The 17,988-nt window shown below is 42.2% G+C and overlaps 1 protein-coding gene across 5 annotated transcripts in view; it reads left to right on the top strand.

The window, feature by feature from the left end:
• Positions 1–17,988, top strand: part of ARHGEF28 (Rho guanine nucleotide exchange factor 28) — a 130,424-nt gene that overhangs the window by 32,401 nt on the left and 80,035 nt on the right. For all 5 annotated transcript variants that reach the window (XM_082191863.1, XM_082191861.1, XM_082191859.1 and 2 more), the window contains exons 5-7: positions 10,281–10,464; positions 12,529–12,709; positions 15,952–16,024. In XM_082191863.1, the coding sequence (XP_082047989.1) occupies positions 10,281–10,464; positions 12,529–12,709; positions 15,952–16,024 (438 nt within the window). The remainder of the gene's footprint in view (positions 1–10,280; positions 10,465–12,528; positions 12,710–15,951; positions 16,025–17,988) is intronic.

Here is a 17,988-nt window from a genome sequence, read left to right as displayed (position 1 = left end):
AGCCAAGGGAATGTTGTAGTACAGGAATTTTGGCTAGCTAGCAGCTTATTTACTACAACACTACCCCCAAAGATCTTCCACACTGGTTGTTTTAACCTTATTGGATATGATTCACATTGAATCATGTTACAACAAAGGCATGGAATATAATTAAAGGCTTATACTTATGTAAATAAGTTTGGGGTTATTTTTTTGTTTACTTTAGAGGAAGTAGAATTTAAAACATTTGAAGTGTGTTTCTTTCTTCTTCTTCTTCTTCTTTTTTTTGAGTTACGCTTCTAACAGGCAACATCTAACAGAACATGGGTTGAATCAAAGTGAGATTAATCTAAAGTTCTGAAGTTTCCAGCTCTCTATGCTGCCCCAAAAGTCGCTTTCAGATTTGAGGACTATCTGGAGTGACACCTAATGCAGTTTGAGTAGCTGTGGATGGAAAAAGAGAAGCACAAACTTTTGTGAGTTTGTGACAGCACTCGGGTGCTCACAGGAGTCTTTGGATCCTGTGCCTTTTGTAATAAACATGAGGTCAAGTTTGTCTGGTTCCAGGTTAAATGGGATGTTTCTCCCTAGGTAGACCACTCAATTCTGTTGAAATTGCTATATGGAGCATAGTTACGCAAGTTTCACTAAACCCTTATTGGGTGTGATGTGACTAGTTACGAATGGCACAGTTCCCCCCCCCCCCAACTCCCTGCCTTGCCATGGCATGTTGCAACACTCACTTTTAAATTGGTTTTTAAATCATTTGGAAGTGGTGTGTTCCTTGTGCTGTATAATATTGTGGTGAGAGATGAAACTGACAAGGCTCCCAAGGAAAGCCTGGGTAAGCCCTTTGTCAATTTTGCTCCAGCGGAGGCTCTCTGGCAGAAGTCTTAAGGCAAAATCTAGGTGGTGATATGAGTCAAACCCTTTCCTTGCAGTGGCATGCCACCACAGGAGTGCTCTTGGCATCTGCCAAACACCATCAGTGCCAAATCTGCTCTTCCTAGTCCCCAGCCTGTAAAATGTGTCCTTATTCGTGAAACCTTTTATCTTGCCTTTCTCTGTCCCCCTCTCCATTTTCTGAATACTGTCCCAGTTGCTGGAAGCCACAGGAGGGGAGAGAGTGCTATTGTGCCTAGGTTTTGCTTGCAGGCTTCCTACAGGCATCAGGCTGGCCACTGTGAGAATAGGCTTCTGGACTAGTTGGGCCACTGTCTGATCCTGCAGGCTCTGCTTATGTCCTTATGGAGGCGGTCTGCTCTTTCTGTTGCACAAATCTAGTACAAGGGACAGGCAGAGATCTCCTGCATAACCACATGCAGCGAAACTGCTCTGTTCCTAATCTAGGCACACGGCTGGATTATAGGCCCTGAAGTATCTGTATTTGTGGGGATTTGTGGGCCTGTCAAGTGGGGAAAGAGAAAAGTGATTGGTGGGGCATGCTTTGACTCCTTATGTGCGGGAAAGCCCTTAAGGTTTTCAATGGAAGCTCTGTAAAACTAGACTGGCATGTTTTTCATGAAAAGCAGTGTTGGTGGAGTTTTCCCCCCCTGTGTGAGTGGGAGTGTTCAAAGATTAGGTCAACTAACAAGCCTACAGGGGAAAAAAACCAACCCCCCCCCCCCCAGGCCTGTCTTTCCGGCCCTTGAGCCTGCCCCAGGCCACATGCCTCACCAACATCCTCGAGTGCTTTTGCCTGGCTAGGGTATTTTGTGGCCTGTGATAATGCCTCTTTTGTACCATGGTGATGCCCGATCGGCATGTGAAAGTATGTGTGTTGTTGTTTAGTTGTTTAGTCGTGTCCGACTCTTCGTGACCCCATGGTCACACACCAGGCACTCCTGTCTTCCACTTCCTCCCGCAGTTTGGTCAAACTCATGCTGGTAGCTTCGAGAACACTGTCCAACCATCTCGTCCTCTGTCGTCCCCTTCTCCTTGTGCCCTCCATCTTTCCCAACATCAGGGTCTTTTCCAGGGAGTCTTCTCTTCTCATGAGGTGGCCAAAGTATTGGAGCCTCATCTTCATGATGTGTACTTCCAGTGAGCACTCAGGGCTGATTTCCTTAAGAATGGATAGGTTTGATCTTCTTGCAGTCAATGGGACTATCAAGAGTCTCCTGCAACACCAGAATTCAAAAGCATCAATTCTTTGGTGATCAGCCTTCTTTATGGTCCAGCTCTCACTTCCATACATCACTAGTGGGAAAACCATAGCTTTAACTATACGGACCTTTGTCAGCAAGGTGTTGTCTCTGCTTTTTAAGATGCTGTCTAGGTTTGTCAAAGTATGTGTAGCAACCTCTGAAAAAGTAAGTGTCACTTGTGTTCCTTCACTCAATTTTGTCTCTTGATCCATGCATCATTGGCATCTATTCTCCTACCCCCCAAAATGTTGACCCACTATTGGGCTCAAAATGGTTCCTCACCCCTGGGGCACTTATTGAAGTCCATAATATTTTTTGAAGCTTACTGAACCAAGAGGCTCTGCCTCCTTCTGCATATGCTGTGCCTCTGTTATGGAAAGTCATTTGAAGCCAATATTTTTATGTACAGTGGCATGGTAGACTACAATGGACTCTGGGTGTGTGTTTGTCTTCGTTTCAGGCACCACGCCAGCAAAATAGCAACAAGTTCCCTTGAAAGGAGAGCATGGCGTCCCTTTTACCCTCTGAGTCCCGCTCAGGGCCAGGCAATCCTGTCATGGAGACAGTGAGGATACTGCTTGGTTTTATTTTGGTCATGGGACATTGAATAGGATTAAAATGGGACACCTATTGATGGGCAGGCCAGGAAAGTTATGGTGTCATGGTTGGATGGACCTAGCGAGTAGGACACACCCCTGCCCTTCTATGAAATGCACACCCATTGTTTTGTTAAACAATGTAAAGGAACAGTAATAATACAACCATGACTTTTGTTCCTGCTGAGTTCTCCATCCAAAGTACAAAGGGAATAGTTGGGCACTGGTTCCTAGTCTGTTTCCAGGCCCAATTTAAAGTATTAGCTATAACCTTTAAAATCCTCACTGCTTCTAGGAAGAGGCCATTTGTTATTCATTGTAAGGAACGTTTGCCGCAGAGAGTAGATGCAAATGGAAGGTGAGCGTACTAGATTGTGTGATTTCTTTTCCTCAGTTATGAATGTTGCGTGGAATCACAGAGTTGTAGACTTGGAAGGGACCCAAGATGACTTGGGGGTCATCTAGACCAACACTTGCAATGTAGAAATCTTTTGCTCAACATGGGGCTTGAAACCATGACTCTGAGTCCCAGGCTCTGCTGACGGAGCTATCTGAGTATGATAAGGGTAAAAATTAAATAAAAGTGTTAAAAGGTATTAGAATGCTGGGTTTTTAAAAATAAAAATAATAGAAAACACTGCTTAATTTTTCCTCATGTTTAGAAAATGCCTTATTCATTTCAGAAGTCGATAAATGTAGCGAACTATTTCTGCTTTAAGAAAAGTGGCTGTCTGAACTTGTTGTCATTGGAGTCCCATGGAGAGACGGTGGTCACACGGTGGTATCTGTGGTTGTGGTGGAGGAGGCTGGGCAGGGCAACCTTTTGTCCTCCAGATGTTGCTGCAGCTCTTATCAGCCCAAGGTGGGATGTGTAGTTCAGCAACATCTGGAGGGCCAAAGGTTCCCCACATCTGTCCTTGTAGCATATAAGTGTTCTTCATTAGGCCCCACACGCTTAAGCACAACTAATCTTACTTAATCGTCATACTTCAGTAACTTTGCTGCAAAGTAGTTACTGTGGACTGTAGCAATGTCAGCTGGCTCTACATTAAGATTATTTGGGTGGCTGCAACTGCTTGCTATTCAAGTAGATAAGCATTTGCTGTTTCCTCTATGCTAGGATGTTGATTCATGCTTGATAGGAATTTATAATATTTCAAAATTAGATTTTTGCTGAGTTTTAATGCATGCTAAAATTAATTATAGACTCTAACTAAAAATGTAAGTAGGAAATGCTGCCTCTTATTTAATTTTCTGCCAGAAATTCGATTGACTTCCTGTTTTTCACTAATGCAGCATAATGATTTCTTCTTAAAGCACGCTGCCGGCAAATCATTGCCGAGTGTGTTTATCGTTGGGTTCTGTGGGGCTCTTCCAGTTTCTCCATACCCATTCTGTTGTAGTTTAATTGTTCTAATGTAATAACAACAAGTTTTTAGTCCAAGTTTTGAAATCTGGCTTACTTCCACCATGCTTCGTTAAATAAGAAACCAGATACTGCAGCTTCTATGCACACAATGCCCGCCGACATCAGTGAATGGTGGAAGAATCTCCCTATATGCTGTCTCTGTTGCCTATCTTTTTATTTCTCTCCCCTGCAAAATCCCTGACCTCCAGCTGCACTCTTCTCCCCTTTCTGCTAAGCACTACCCCACGTTCTCTAGCATATGGACAGATGGGTCATTTCTGGTCTGTGTCAGGTTTGAATATGTTCATCCATTTGTTCTTGTTTCGGCACCAAGCTGTTGTTTTAAAGAAGGTCGTTAGTCTCTCTCCCCCGCGCCCCAATATGCATTATATGTATGCATTTTATCCTAAAATATATGTTTGGGTGCATTTTTTGAGCAGAGAACTGTATTGCAACATTAGAACCATGCATGTGAAAAATCATAGAATAACTACAATTTCTGGTCCACCACTCCCAGTTACAGTTTATAGGTATAATGTAGGACTGTGAAGTGCAAAATAGGAAACGAGAGTGGCAGAAATAGTAGTAAATGTGATTTGCAGTTGCTGTGGATTATTCAGACATGGGCCAACTAAGCCAGGCACATCAGTGGAAATCTTCCCAGTGTTAAAGCACTCTTATAAAAATTCTTGGGACGGGGGATTAAGAGCAGATTGAAGATGGCCTCAGGTATATATGTGACATACCAGCCTCCAGATCTGCTGTTTTGTGGTTAGCTGCCTGGGTTCGTATGATCTAGGAAGACCACATACATGGCAGTTGCATCCTTCATGACTCAGAGGCAACATATGATGCTGGTGGCCAATTTAGATTCAGGTCCATGGAAGGAGCCTGGCGAAGAGCATCTGCTAAGTTCATAGCTATGAGATCTGAGTGCCAACTTCTGTTGTTCATCGCGGATTAGTACTAAATTAATGGCTCCAACGAGACAAGGCTGTTGACATGTTTTCTTAGGTTTAATTACTAGCTGCTCAAAAGTAATTATTTTGGCACAAATACTTTGATGTTCTAATCAGCATTACTTCTGCACTCAGAAACTGGAAAAAAGAATGTGAGTTGGCTCAAATAAATAGAGGGTGTGAGGAAGCGTGGATAATATATACTCTACGTCGCCCCTTTCGTGTAAATAAAGGCTTTCATCTTTCAAATGTTTATCTTTATAAAAGGCCATGCTGCTTATAGTGGATTGTTATCCCCCGCCCTTGTTCTTGGCAAACGTGTCATCCTAAACAGGGGTGGCCAGCTGTTTTTCTATCATGAGCCATATATCTGGGATAATCTTATCAGGGTTATATGCTGGTAGTGAGTGGGGCCAGAGCCAATGATGGGTAGAACCCAGCTTGCGATGAATTAACTAATCTGGAACATAGGCTGCCCTCCTTCAATTTTCAACATGGCTACCAGCTCAGAACCCCCATTTTAGGCAGTTTTATCCAGGTCTACCTGGAAAGCTCAGTTGGTTAGAGCATGGTGCTGATAATGCCAAGGTTTCAGGTTTGGTTCCCATATGGGGCAGCTGCAGGGGGTTGGACCAGATGATCCTCAGGGTCCCTTCTAACTTTACCAATTCTATGACTCTATGATTTTCCATAAGTAAGTTCCATTGGGCTTGATGGGATTACTCTCAAATAAGTATACAGATGATCTTTTTCATATGACAGGCCCAGGGCCAACCCAAGATGCTTTGCTGTTGTAGGCAAAATGCCCCGACACCCCCTTCCTCCCCCAGCACCCCTTGGCAGATCCTGGTGCCTCACTCCCTGTCCTCATCATTGAACCCCTGCTGCTTCCAGTCATGCCACTGCGACTGTACCATGACCCGTGCCTATGCTGCTGCCACAATTCAATAGCACCACCACCACCAAGGGTATAGCAGTGAGTGCAGTGGGGCTGTGTTGGTGCCATGGGTGGGGCTGGCAACAGCACATTGGCGGGTGTGCGGAGGAGGTCAGATCTGCAATGGCTCTTATCTTGCCTAATGCATGGGCTGCCCCTGGGCAGAGCAGTGCAGCTGCTATCCTAGAAAGCAAGTGGAATGAATTCCTTTCTGACTTCGGTGTGCTATGCACAGAGACACATGCATGTGTAGGGAGAAATTCCCCCTTTCCCCAAGCCATACTGACAGGAAAAAGGGTTTTATTTTTATTTTCTCTCTCTAATAAAACACTACTCCCAATTTCTTTGAAACAGTTTTAAAAGCCAAGATAAATGGGGGATAATTGACCCAGAAGGGAGGAAGGGGTATAATGGAAGAATGGGACCGCTTCAGGAGGTTTGTGCAGGGCCTGTAAAAGGAGACTGGGCATTAGGTTGCCCCTAAACCTCTCACCAGATGCACTTCTGCCGTTTTGACTACCAACATAAACCTTTCAAAATAATAGGACTTAGTGCTGGCATGTAAACTTATAGCCTGTTCTCATAGCAAACCATTCAGACGACCTGTTTGCTGTGAGCAATGAGGAAAGGCAGCCAACAACAAACAGCACCGTCTCAGTAGCAGGTTGGGTGCCTGTAGAATCTGTGGGTCCAGATTAAATGTCCAGATTAAAAATGTGTTACTGGATGGGTACAGCCTGTCAACACAGTCTGAAGGAAAGATTTAAGCCTGGAACAACTGGGAGCTGTCAGCCTGCTGTGATGTCTTGTCTTCCCTCCAAGACACATCCAGAGTTTTCAGCTTCCTTCCTGGAAATGAATGAGCTACAATCATCCAGGGAAATCTTAGTCACTTCTGTCAGGAGAAATATTTGTTTGGTTTTCAATTGTGTTGGGCAGGGGAAAGGATTCAGGTGCAAGAAAGAATAGAAAGATTTGTGTAATGGGTTAAACAGACTGGTTTTAGAGCTGATATTATCACTTGAATTGTATATTTTGGCTACAGGCTTGAGAAATGATGCAAAGCAACGTCTAGCTACTAGAGCCTTGCCTGGCTGCACATTGCCTTGCAGTGTCTCCAGCCCTCTATAATAAGAAGTGGCTGGTTTTATTTTCCCAAGGAACTGTTTGATGAGAAACAGTTCTTTGAAATGGGGAAGCCTCCAGCTTTCCAAAATGATTATTTATGTTTTTACTTTTTTACTTTTTCTCACCGCCAGCTCCGAACTGCTGCCTTGTTTTGTTGTAACTTTTCACTGGATCTCTTATAGTTTTGATGAAAATGTACTTTGCAGGTGCCTGGAAACTTATTGATCAAGGGGACTTGGGTTGCTATACTTCTGTCCTGAAATTTGCAATAGTTTCTAGGTCACTACTTCCCAATTGGTGGTCTGTGGACCCCAAGGGGGTAACCCATGTAACCCAACCAGGGTGTCTGTGGCACCACTCACTTAACAAACACTACCACAGAGATATCAATTTTTTCAAAAGTAGCAGTCCACTGGCTTGGTTTTTGAAAAGCAAGGGGTTTGCAGTACTTATCTAATTGGGAACCACTGCTCTAGCTAGCTTAAAGTCACCCTGAAAGGAACAGTCTGACCAAAGGCCTTTCAAGACAGGAGTCTGTAAACCAACAGTGTGTTCCCCAGTTTCCTGAGTGGGGGATATGGCGATGAAACCAGGTGTAAACTGTGATTCCTTGTTGGTATTGCAGAATACATGGCTGGAATGGACGCAATATAGAAATGAATACACTCATACCTTGGATAAATTGCGGGTATGCCTGTAATGTAAAACAATTAATTTGTGTTATGTTAACTTTCTGGATGTTCATTTTGATATGCAGTTTTCTTTCATAAAAGTTGAGAGTAGGTTCTGTTTGGTTGGAAAACCAGATTTGATTGATGATTTGTATTATGTCCATGGAATACACATGAAAAGACCCATATGCTAGACTTAACCTTATTTGACTGCAGCTTTTATCTGGCTTGCTTTACAATGGCATAATACAATATAGTTGAAAAGGCAGTGGCACAGTGCCAAAGAGAGAGTGTTGAACGGTGTGCATGGATAAGAATAAAATTTGCCCTTTCATTTCCCATGTATTGTGTATGTAACGTCACTGTTACTGTTAATATTATCACATGCCTGTCACACGGGTTACAAGGTCAGCTTGCAAAACCTCCTTATTTATCATAGAAGCTTTGATTACTAAGCTATATAATTGGGAGGGAAATTCGTGTGCAGTTTTACTATTGATACCTATATTTTCTTATAATAATTGAGGAACTGCCCCATAACATAGCTGGGAGACATGGACATTTAAATATTGCTGTACCTAGGAAAGCACAGTACATATCTGCAGTCAAAACTAAACAAAGGAATATGTTACATTGCACCTTGCTTTTGAGATTGTTGTTATGTTTGCAGTATTAACCACCAAAATCCTGCAAATCTAATACATGAATCAGCAATGACCAATGGTAACTGTCTCATGTCTAAGTTGATATGGTACACTTCTGCCAGGAAAGACTGATAGTGGGGTGCTTAACTCAAAGGGGTGCCTTTGCGGTTGGTTTTCCCCATTTTGAAGTTATTCTGCATTCTAAATCCACAAAGACCTATCCCGTTAGCCTGTTCCTGGCTTCAGTGTGGGAGCTTGGGGTGAAGTTCAGCATCTAGCCCTAGTGGAATTTCATTGCTCTGACACAAGTCTATTGTGTGAGCCTCTATGCTTCCCATTCAGCTTCCTGGGCCTCAGGCCATGCTTGCAAGTGGAAGGCTAAAAGGACACAGGCAGACAGAGCAGAATGAAAAGAAGCATATGGTCCACTATTCGTTGTACACCACCAGTTGGGCAACCCTGATTTAGCATTGTAAACAGTGCAGAAGCCTCATGAATGCAAGAGCCAAAATAGATGCAAGAACAGAACCTTAGAGACTGAGGAAGGGCTCATTGGACAAGTTAAAGTGTCAGATTACTTACATGCAGAACAAGGACAGCCCACCAAACTAATTTGGTTAAAGGCTGGGATAGGAAGCATTAGGGAAAACAGCACCGAGTTGCCAGCTAATGTTGACATGGGTGTTTTTATTTTAATAAATAAGTGGCCCCTTTGTTCTGTATAAAGAGCAAACAATGAATATAATGAGCTCTTATGAAGAGGAAAAAGGAAGCATTCTCAACAAATGCAGTATAAATTATAACCGACCCTAGTTAAAGATCTCATCCTAGAGTTATTGTGGCCCCATACACCCACTGAAGTGAGTGGGAATCTTGGAAGAATGAAGAATGGGCACAACTGCATGCTTGCCTGTGATGTTATGTTCCCCCCGCCCCTCTCATTGGCTGTTATTAACTTATTTTCTCTTAGGCATTTTTTCTACAGTATGATGTAATGTGCATACCTAACTCTGCAATTGTGATTTGAGGTGGTGCAGAGCCTGCCTCAGGTGTGCTGATTGGGTTGCAGCATCTTCCTGATTTGTGTACATGTGGCAAAAACCTCTAGGTTGTGTCCCTCTGTTCACAGAAGGCTCTTTAGTCCAGTGGAGATTTCTGTGAATGGAAGTAGGAGAAGCCATTTTTTTTTAGGGTGGGGATGAAGCGTCCACTGCACCCTCCCAAAATCTACTCTGGTAGCTTGGGAAACTCCACAGAACAGTTGGGATGGAGCTACAGCAGAAATGGGTGATCGTGAAAATCACATCCCTCATCCTTCTGCCCATTGATGTCTCTGTTGGAGGAAAGAGTCTTCTATGGTTGTGTAGACACAACTGGATACAAATCTTTGTAAAGTTGCCATTCAAGTGCTACAACGTGTACAAGCTCTCTCATAGGGATTAGTCTCTGAGTTTGGAAAGTAATGTTTAAATTTAATGTATTTGCAACTGCAGTTTCAGTACAGTAAACCTGCTGTTTTTGTGCATTTACCTGTAACTTACCTGCATTCAGGTTTACACGCTTGGCAATTTTTTAAAGAAAAAGTGGAAAGGGGATGGAAAGGCGGTGGCTGTACTCAATGATGTTCTCAAGTGTCCCAGCAAAATAGGAATACAACAGAGCATGGAGATTCTGTATATGTGGAATTTTATTTTTATAACTACTCTGGGTCTTAGTAGATGCTTGTTGTTCGATTGAAACATGCATATGATCAATTTAAAAAAACACCTGAGTTGATTTCTTATGCATTCATGTGCATTTTTAAATTTTAGAATCTAAATGCAAAGAAACACTTCTTCATCTCGCAATGAGACTGGGGCTGATTAAACTTTCCCAGTTCCTGTTATGCCAGCCAGGTGGGACAGTTGCAATCACTCTACCTAATGAAGATGGGTTCACACCTTTAGACTTGGCTTTACAGAATGGGCACTTGAGGCTTGTTGAACTCATTTCCAGGTAAGTGGTATGCCTTCATATGAGTTTTTAATGCTATGGGCCAGATTTAATAGCTTCTATCATGTGTATAGGGACGCTTGTGGCACTGTGGGTTAAACCACAGAGCCTAGGACTTGTCGATCAGAAGGTTGGTGGTTTGAATCCCCGCGACTGGGTGAGCTCCCATTGCTCGGTCCCTGCTCCTGCCAACCTAGCAGTTCAAAAGCATGTCAAAGTGCAAGTAGATAAATAGGTTAGGTAAGGTGGGAAGGTAAACGGTGTTTCCCTGCACTGCTCTGGTTCGCCAGAAGCGGCTTAGTCATGCTGGCCACATGACCCAGAAGCTGTACGCCGGCTCCCTCGGCCAGTAAAGTGAGATGAGCGCCGCAACCCCAGAATGGTCAGGGGTCCCTTTACCTTTACCTTTATCATGTGTATGCTTCTTTCATGTTCAACCAATACCTTGGATTGGTTACTAATATGAAACAAGTATACAAATGAGAAGGGGGGCGATCCCATCCTATTGACATTTGGAAACAGGGCAGACAAAGGGGGCATCAAAGGGAGCATCAAGATGAGGTTAATTTTAGGTTAATCCCCTAGCAAATGTGCTTGATTTGCACTGCATTTATTTACACATGTTAGAGTTTTTTTATGGACACTTTCTCACCATGATACATGGATAAATGGATTGGATTTTTAAATTGCATTATCAGCTCTTAGCATCTGATGAAGTAGACCAGGCATAGGCAAACTCCGGCCCTCCAGATGTTTGGGACTACAATTCCCATCATCCCTGACCACTGGCCCTGTTAGCTAGGGATGATGGGAATTGTAGACCCAAACATCTGGAGGGCCGGAGTTTGCCTATGCCTGAAGTAGACTCTAGTCTATAAATGGTTATGCCAATTTGACATTTCTTAGCTTTTAAGGTGCTATTAAGATCCTTTCATTTTATTGCAGCAGATTAGCATGATGTTTGCTAGCCTGTCTCACAATCTCACCCTACTGACAACTCAGTTATTACGCAGCTCTTTTGGTCACTTTATGTTGCCTCCTTCCATTTCTAGAGAGCCAGTGTGGTGTAATGGTTAAGAGCGGTAGTCACGTAATCTGGGGAACCGGGTTCGCGTCTCCGCTCCTCCACATGCAGCTGCTGGGTGACCTTGGGCTAGTCACACTTCTTTGAAGTCTCTCAGCCCCACTCACCTCACAGAGTGTTTGTTGTGGGGGAGGAAGGGAAAGGAGATTGTTAGCCGCTTTGAGACTCCTGAAGGGGAGTGAAAGGCGGGATATCAAATCCAAACTCTTCTTCTTCTTCTTCTTCTTCTTCTTCTTCTTCTTCTTCTTCTATCCAATCCTCTCAGCTGTTCACAAAAGACATTGGGACAGAAAAGTTTTTAGGCTCCACGCAATGTATTGCTGCTGATTTGGTCTGCCACATATTTGCCTCTGTCCATTGGTAAATCGTCACATGACACTGTTAGAAAATATATACAAAACACACACGTACAAAAACAAGAAAAGTAATTTAGTTGCCCCCCCCTTTCAACAACATTTCTCTTTTATTTCTGGCTTTGCACAGTACACAGTTTGTATGAGACGTTATCCATACTTTTATTTGCATGAGAAATGACTTAATTCTGTTATCACACATGTTGTTATGAATGTCTCACTTGTTTGGAACATTCAAACAATGCTGTATTCCCCCGAGACTCTCTGTTGCAATATGCTAATAAGCCTCCTGGCTGCCAGTTCAGCTTGATTGCTGTAAATGGCAATGTTCATGTGAAAGTGAGCTGCGTCTTCTCACAAATAATAGAGAAAACCAGGCGTCAAACCTCCTATTATTTTATTCTGTTAGGGTAAAGGTCAGTTTGTGGGTTCATGGGGAAAGGTTTCCTGGTAAAACAGCGCTCGCTGTGGTTCCTTCATTCTATTTTGGCCTGAGATTTTTTTTGCCATGAATAGGTTAGGCACTGAAAAGGTGGAAGCCACGGAGAGTGAGGAGTTTCGTGCCTTTTGCATTACATGCTTCCTGAGCTTTGCACTCTTCTTTTAATCTACTGAATGCGTTGTTTTCAGGAGGCAGCCCAGCCACCCATCTGAGATTTCTAAAGTGGAGCTTGGTGAGACTGCAATCCTACAATTTGCTCATTCATCAGGAACTCTGACACTGACACTTAATCGCGCGTCAGACCATTTGCTAGAATCTGATGTTCAGCTCTTCAGGAAATATTTATGGGATAGAGCTTTTCTGCACAAGGTAAGTGCCAAAACAGCAGTACAGAGAAGTGTATTTTTCTTCTCGCAGAATTTTTAAAGATTTGTTTATTCACATACGGTGGTTGAATTGCTCTTCCTTAGGTAACGGAGTGGTAGGAATTAGCTCCTGTGATTTTTTTGCACAGAGTGCTGCAGGGAACTAGGGAAAGAGACAGATTCCTTGCTGCTTTCTTCTTTGACCCAGAGACAACAGCGGTGGAGACTTCCATACCAGCTGTTATGTTAGACTTCCTGGAAAATTCGTTGTCTTCTTTGGCCTTAAACTGCCAGTAGCACTTATTGCAGAGGGAAGAGAGAGCATAATGTTGGATGTTTGTCAGTCTCCACTCCTTCTCCATGCAAAGCTGGGAGAGGGAAAGCAATAACAAGCAAGCATTTCATAGCTTGTTACATAGATGCTCATTGAGAGGTTTTTGCGACACATCCTAGGCAAGTAAACAAATGGTAATTCACAAGACTGTAGCCCATTGCTTGCTTACCTTTGCAACATTTTAATTGTCATATAAAATACATTAAAAACAATTGGCCTCTGTGATTTCGTGGGTTGTTGTTGTTTTTTTGCGGCTGTTCAGAAAATTGTATCCTAAAATGATTGCAATGTATCCTCAAATCAGAATACTGTAGATGAGATTTCTGTTGTAGTCAGGTACAGTGACTTAACTGTGTGTTCTCCCTTCCTCTTGTCCCTTAGATGAGGGGAAACCCTACTTGTTGACTTGGGCCATGAGATGTGTTAACTAGTTAAGTTACAGACATGTATGCGTGGAGCCTGAATGCAATGGCCAGGGTTCAAAAGATCACTCATGATTAATCTATTGTGTAAAAGCCATAGAAAATTAATTCCCAGAGAAGTAGGTGATACTAAGGTATAAATCCTATTGATTCCAGTTGAGAGCCTGATTTTCTCTGGACTACCATATCTATCTACACTGGCACAGATCTTTCCAATTGGAACAGAAATGAAAAGCAATAAACTTTTCATAACAAACAGTTCTATGAAAATAGGCTAGATGCAGAATTTTTCTTGGGTACTGTGGTAAATATTGAAACAGCTATTGACAGAGAGTATAATTGCAGCATAGCTGAAAATGTTGCTAATGGAAGGCTGAGAAGTTGGTATGCAAATTAAATAAAGCACTCTTGCCCCTCATGTAGGCAAAGTGGATAAAGTACTTTGTGTAGCATGCATATTTTAAGAAAAAGAGCTGCACTATGCCCAAGCCAGCAATATGACTTCTACAATACAGTTCAAGAAAATTAGTAGGAAATGTCTGACTGAGTCCATAGTACAAAGAATAAACAGGATGTCCTGGGCAGACAAGCAGCAAAGGCTGCTCAGAATTTGGAAGAGAGAGATGGTAAATAAACACTCATTTGGCTGCCTAAGTTTAAGAGTGCCCCTGAGAAAAAGCTGGCAGGAGAATCGGGTGAAAATGGTTTTGGGATAGAATAGGCAAAGAGGATAGGACATGAATGGGGAAATTGTAGCTCTCCAGGTATTGCTGGAATACAATTCACCCTTGAACATTGGCCATATCAGAGATATTTGGAGAACAATGCCACTTTATTATTTATTTATTTATTTATTTATTTATTTATTTATTTATTGTATGTGTCACTTCTTCGTTGCCATAGGCAATCTCAGAGGGAGGAGTGTACCAGATCCAAGCGATCTGAATCTACCCTGACTTCCAGCAAATTACGTGTCTCAAATAAAGCACATTTTTAGCATTCCCAAGTTAAGTTTCTCCCATCTTCCCAAACATTACCATTTTTTAAAAATAAGAGTAATGTGATGAGTGGCCCAGACATCCCCTGAACTATGCCAAATGAGGCCTCCTTTTAAGTAAGCAAGATCTGGGGCAACACACTTTCTCCTTTTTGCTCCTCGGAGTGAAGATGCCTGGAAAGGCTTCAAAGAGAGAGAGGCTGTTTTCAGGGCTTTATATGTAACTATGGGTGGCTGCTTCCCTCAGTTTTGAATAGAGCGCCAGTTGTGCTTTCATCCTTTTTCCTCCTCAACTTGTAAATAAACAGATTTGCACAGAAATCCTGATGAAGAGTCCAGTCTTTCCAGCCAAAAGGCAATGCTGCCTTCCAAAGGCATTAACTTTCCATCCCTCAAGGATGGAGAGACCAATGGCCTTTTGCTGGCAAATGGACAAGGGCCAATACTACTATTGTACAAACTTCTTAACTGATTAAATTCATATCCATTCCTATGATATGAATGGGTTAATTAATTTGTGGGGCTCCTGGGGAAGCCATAGAGAACTAACAAAATTTGCAGCATCCTTGTAAAATTACTTACTTGCATTCTTTGGGGGGGATGTTTTAAGATACTTATTTATTCATATATTTAAATTTGAAGTATATCAAAATAGGAGCTGGAATCATATTGATATAGCTTGTCTTTTTAACTACAGTGGTACCTCGGGTTACATACGCTTCAGGTTACACACTCCACTAAGCCAGAAATAGTGCTTCAGGTTAAGAACTTTGCTTCAGGATAAGAACAGAATTTGGGCTCCCGTGGTGCGGCGGCAGCAGGAGGCCCCATTAGCTAAAGTGGTGCTTCAGTTTAAGAAGAGTTTCAGGTTAAGTACGGACCTACGGAATGAATTAAGTACTTAACCCGAGGTACCACTGTATTGCAGTCTGGCTGTCATTACATGCAGTTCTCATAACATGACATTTGGCCACAGGTGAATGGCTATAGCTCAGTGTCACAGGATCTGCTTTTCATGCAGAAGGTTCCACGTTCAGTTCCTGGCATCTTCCAGGAGGGCTAGGAAGGATTTCCTGTCTGGAGCCCTGGAGATGCACTGCCAATCAGTGTAGTCAATACTAGGTGGACTGTCAGTATGACTCTGTAAAGGGCAGCTTCCTGTGTAAGTTCTTTTTGCTCTTAACTTCAGTGAGGTTGCTGTATCCTGGGCCTTCAGACCATGGCCATGACCTTCTGGAGCATGTTAAAAGTATTATTCTCCAAGTTTGCTTTGCGTATGTGATATTGGCGATACAGTTTGTTTTATCTAAAATGTATATAGTATGCATGCACACAATATATTTTGTTTTGTTTTGTTTCCTGTGCTTTTAAGATTTTATGGTATCTTACTGACATTTTGTTTTTACCCATCCTGAGGTCTTCGGATTAAAGGTGGGATGTGCATCTCTAAATAAATAAATAACAAGATGATTTTATTTTATTTTATTTTGAAGAATCTTCCTACAAAGCAAGCTGAGACCTTGAAAAGAGTTCAGATGCCTTGCAATTCTACAGCTTCTGAAGAAGGTACGGGTTTTCTGTCCTTACTGTGGCATTTTCACGAATTAGGTGTGCAAAATACATCGAAATAATTTTTGTTTCATGTGCAGCCAGAAAACTGTTCAGTACATAGGCAATGTGGGGTGAAGGCATTCTCATGAGTAAATGTCAAGGTGCTTGCTGTTGAGCTGAATAGCCTTTACTAATTTGACTGCAGGATGGTTACAAGGAAGAAAGGAGAACAGCGTTATAAAGCACTTTGTGTATAGAAAAGATTTAAAAAGTCATTAAAATATACATTCTATTGAGAAAATTAAGTTTCCTGAAGCTGACCAGGCCTTGAACACTGTGATATAACTGATAAGATTTGTTAACTATGACCCAGTCCCAGTAGATGGGACCAACATAGGTGTCTGAGCGCAGATCATCCTAGTATATGAGCAAAAAAAGCTGTGGGACAGAGAGGGGGAGGAGAATCTCCGGCAGTTTGGCTTGGATTGGCTGCTCTCTTCTCAAACCAAAAATTGCATTTCTCATGCTGCATTTGTGGAACTGAATCTCCCGTATGTATGGAGAGAGAACTTCATGCACATACGTTCTTCCCTTCCCCTGATAGAGAAGGGGTGAGGGGTTTGATGCGCCTTTGTGATTCCTTTATTTATTTAAATATTTGCATACACCACAATTTCATAAAAACCACCAAAGCAGTTTGGAACAATACAGTGGTACCTCGGGTTAAGTACTTAATTTGTTCCAGAGATCCGTACTTAAGCTGAAACTGTTCTTAACCTGAAGCACCACTTTAGCTAATGGGGCCTCCCACTGCTGCCGCGCCACCAGAGCACAATTTCTGTTCTCATCCTGAAGCAATGTTCTTAACCCGAGGTACTATTTCTGGGTTAGTGGAGTCTGTAACCTGAAGCGTATGTAAACTGAAAGCGTATGTAACCCGAGGTACCACTGTATATAAACCCACACAGTGCTTTCTTTTGGTAAAAATAAAAATGAGGTGCCGCTCCTTGTACGTTACTAAAAGTATTGTAGATTCCAGCACAAAATGGCTGCCACGGGCAGCAAAGGAAGAGGTGCTGGTACTCTGTACTAGGGAGAACCGTCACAAAAAAATGCCCCCCATACTATACATATATACATAACAGTAAAAACCACATGAATATTTAAAATTACATAGCATTAGCGACCACAGAAAATGAGCCTGTTGGCAAATAAACGTTTTGGGCAAATGTTTAAAGGTGATGGTAGAAGATGCCCACTGAAGCAAAGGCTTTGTTTCATGTTGATGTCAAATGAAGCTCACCAACTTGAGGGACAACCAGGGACACTCAAACAGAGCTGGGATATAAGGGACAGATTTTTGGATAAGGCAAATGGGCTCTGCTCTACACAGAAATCTGTAGATGTTATACCCTTGAATTGAAGTGTGAAGGTAGTTAGGATCTAAATATTTTGACTCCTTATACCAGCCATCTGTAAATTCTTCAAAAATGCCAGAAGAGGGCAGAATTCCACTGATGGTATTTCAGTGTAATATATACCGTATATAGCACTTTTCCAGGTATCTTTGTTAATGAAGTTTTTGCTTCTCTAATTTTGAGGGCATATTTGTAATTTTGTGAGATTCACTCCTATCACTTCGAAACTCGATTTTCACAAAGCAGAACTGATTCCATCAAGATTCTGCGTGTTTGCCGCATTGTCATACATCAGAGTTTTTGTAGACTGATATCCACAAAATATTATAATGTAGAAACCAAGAGGGGGAAATAATTCATAGTTATTCATTTCTCATCATTGGCATAGGAATCTTCTTCACTTTACATTCCTTTAATGCAGTAGAAAAAAATTATAGGGCATATAAAGATCAGCCTGCGGATATAGACACAACACATGTTACTCAGAAGCAGGCCCTGCAGTGGGACTTAAGTTTACTTGGGTTAAGTGTCTACAGAAGGGCAGCTTTAAATGTTCTAACT

The sequence above is a fragment of the Podarcis vaucheri genome, assembly GCF_965113315.1.
Source record: "Podarcis vaucheri genome assembly, chromosome: 11".
Lineage (NCBI taxonomy): Eukaryota > Metazoa > Chordata > Lepidosauria > Squamata > Lacertidae > Podarcis > Podarcis vaucheri.
The sequence above is the reverse complement of the archived record's forward strand: the minus strand, read 5'-3'. Positions and strand labels throughout refer to the sequence as shown.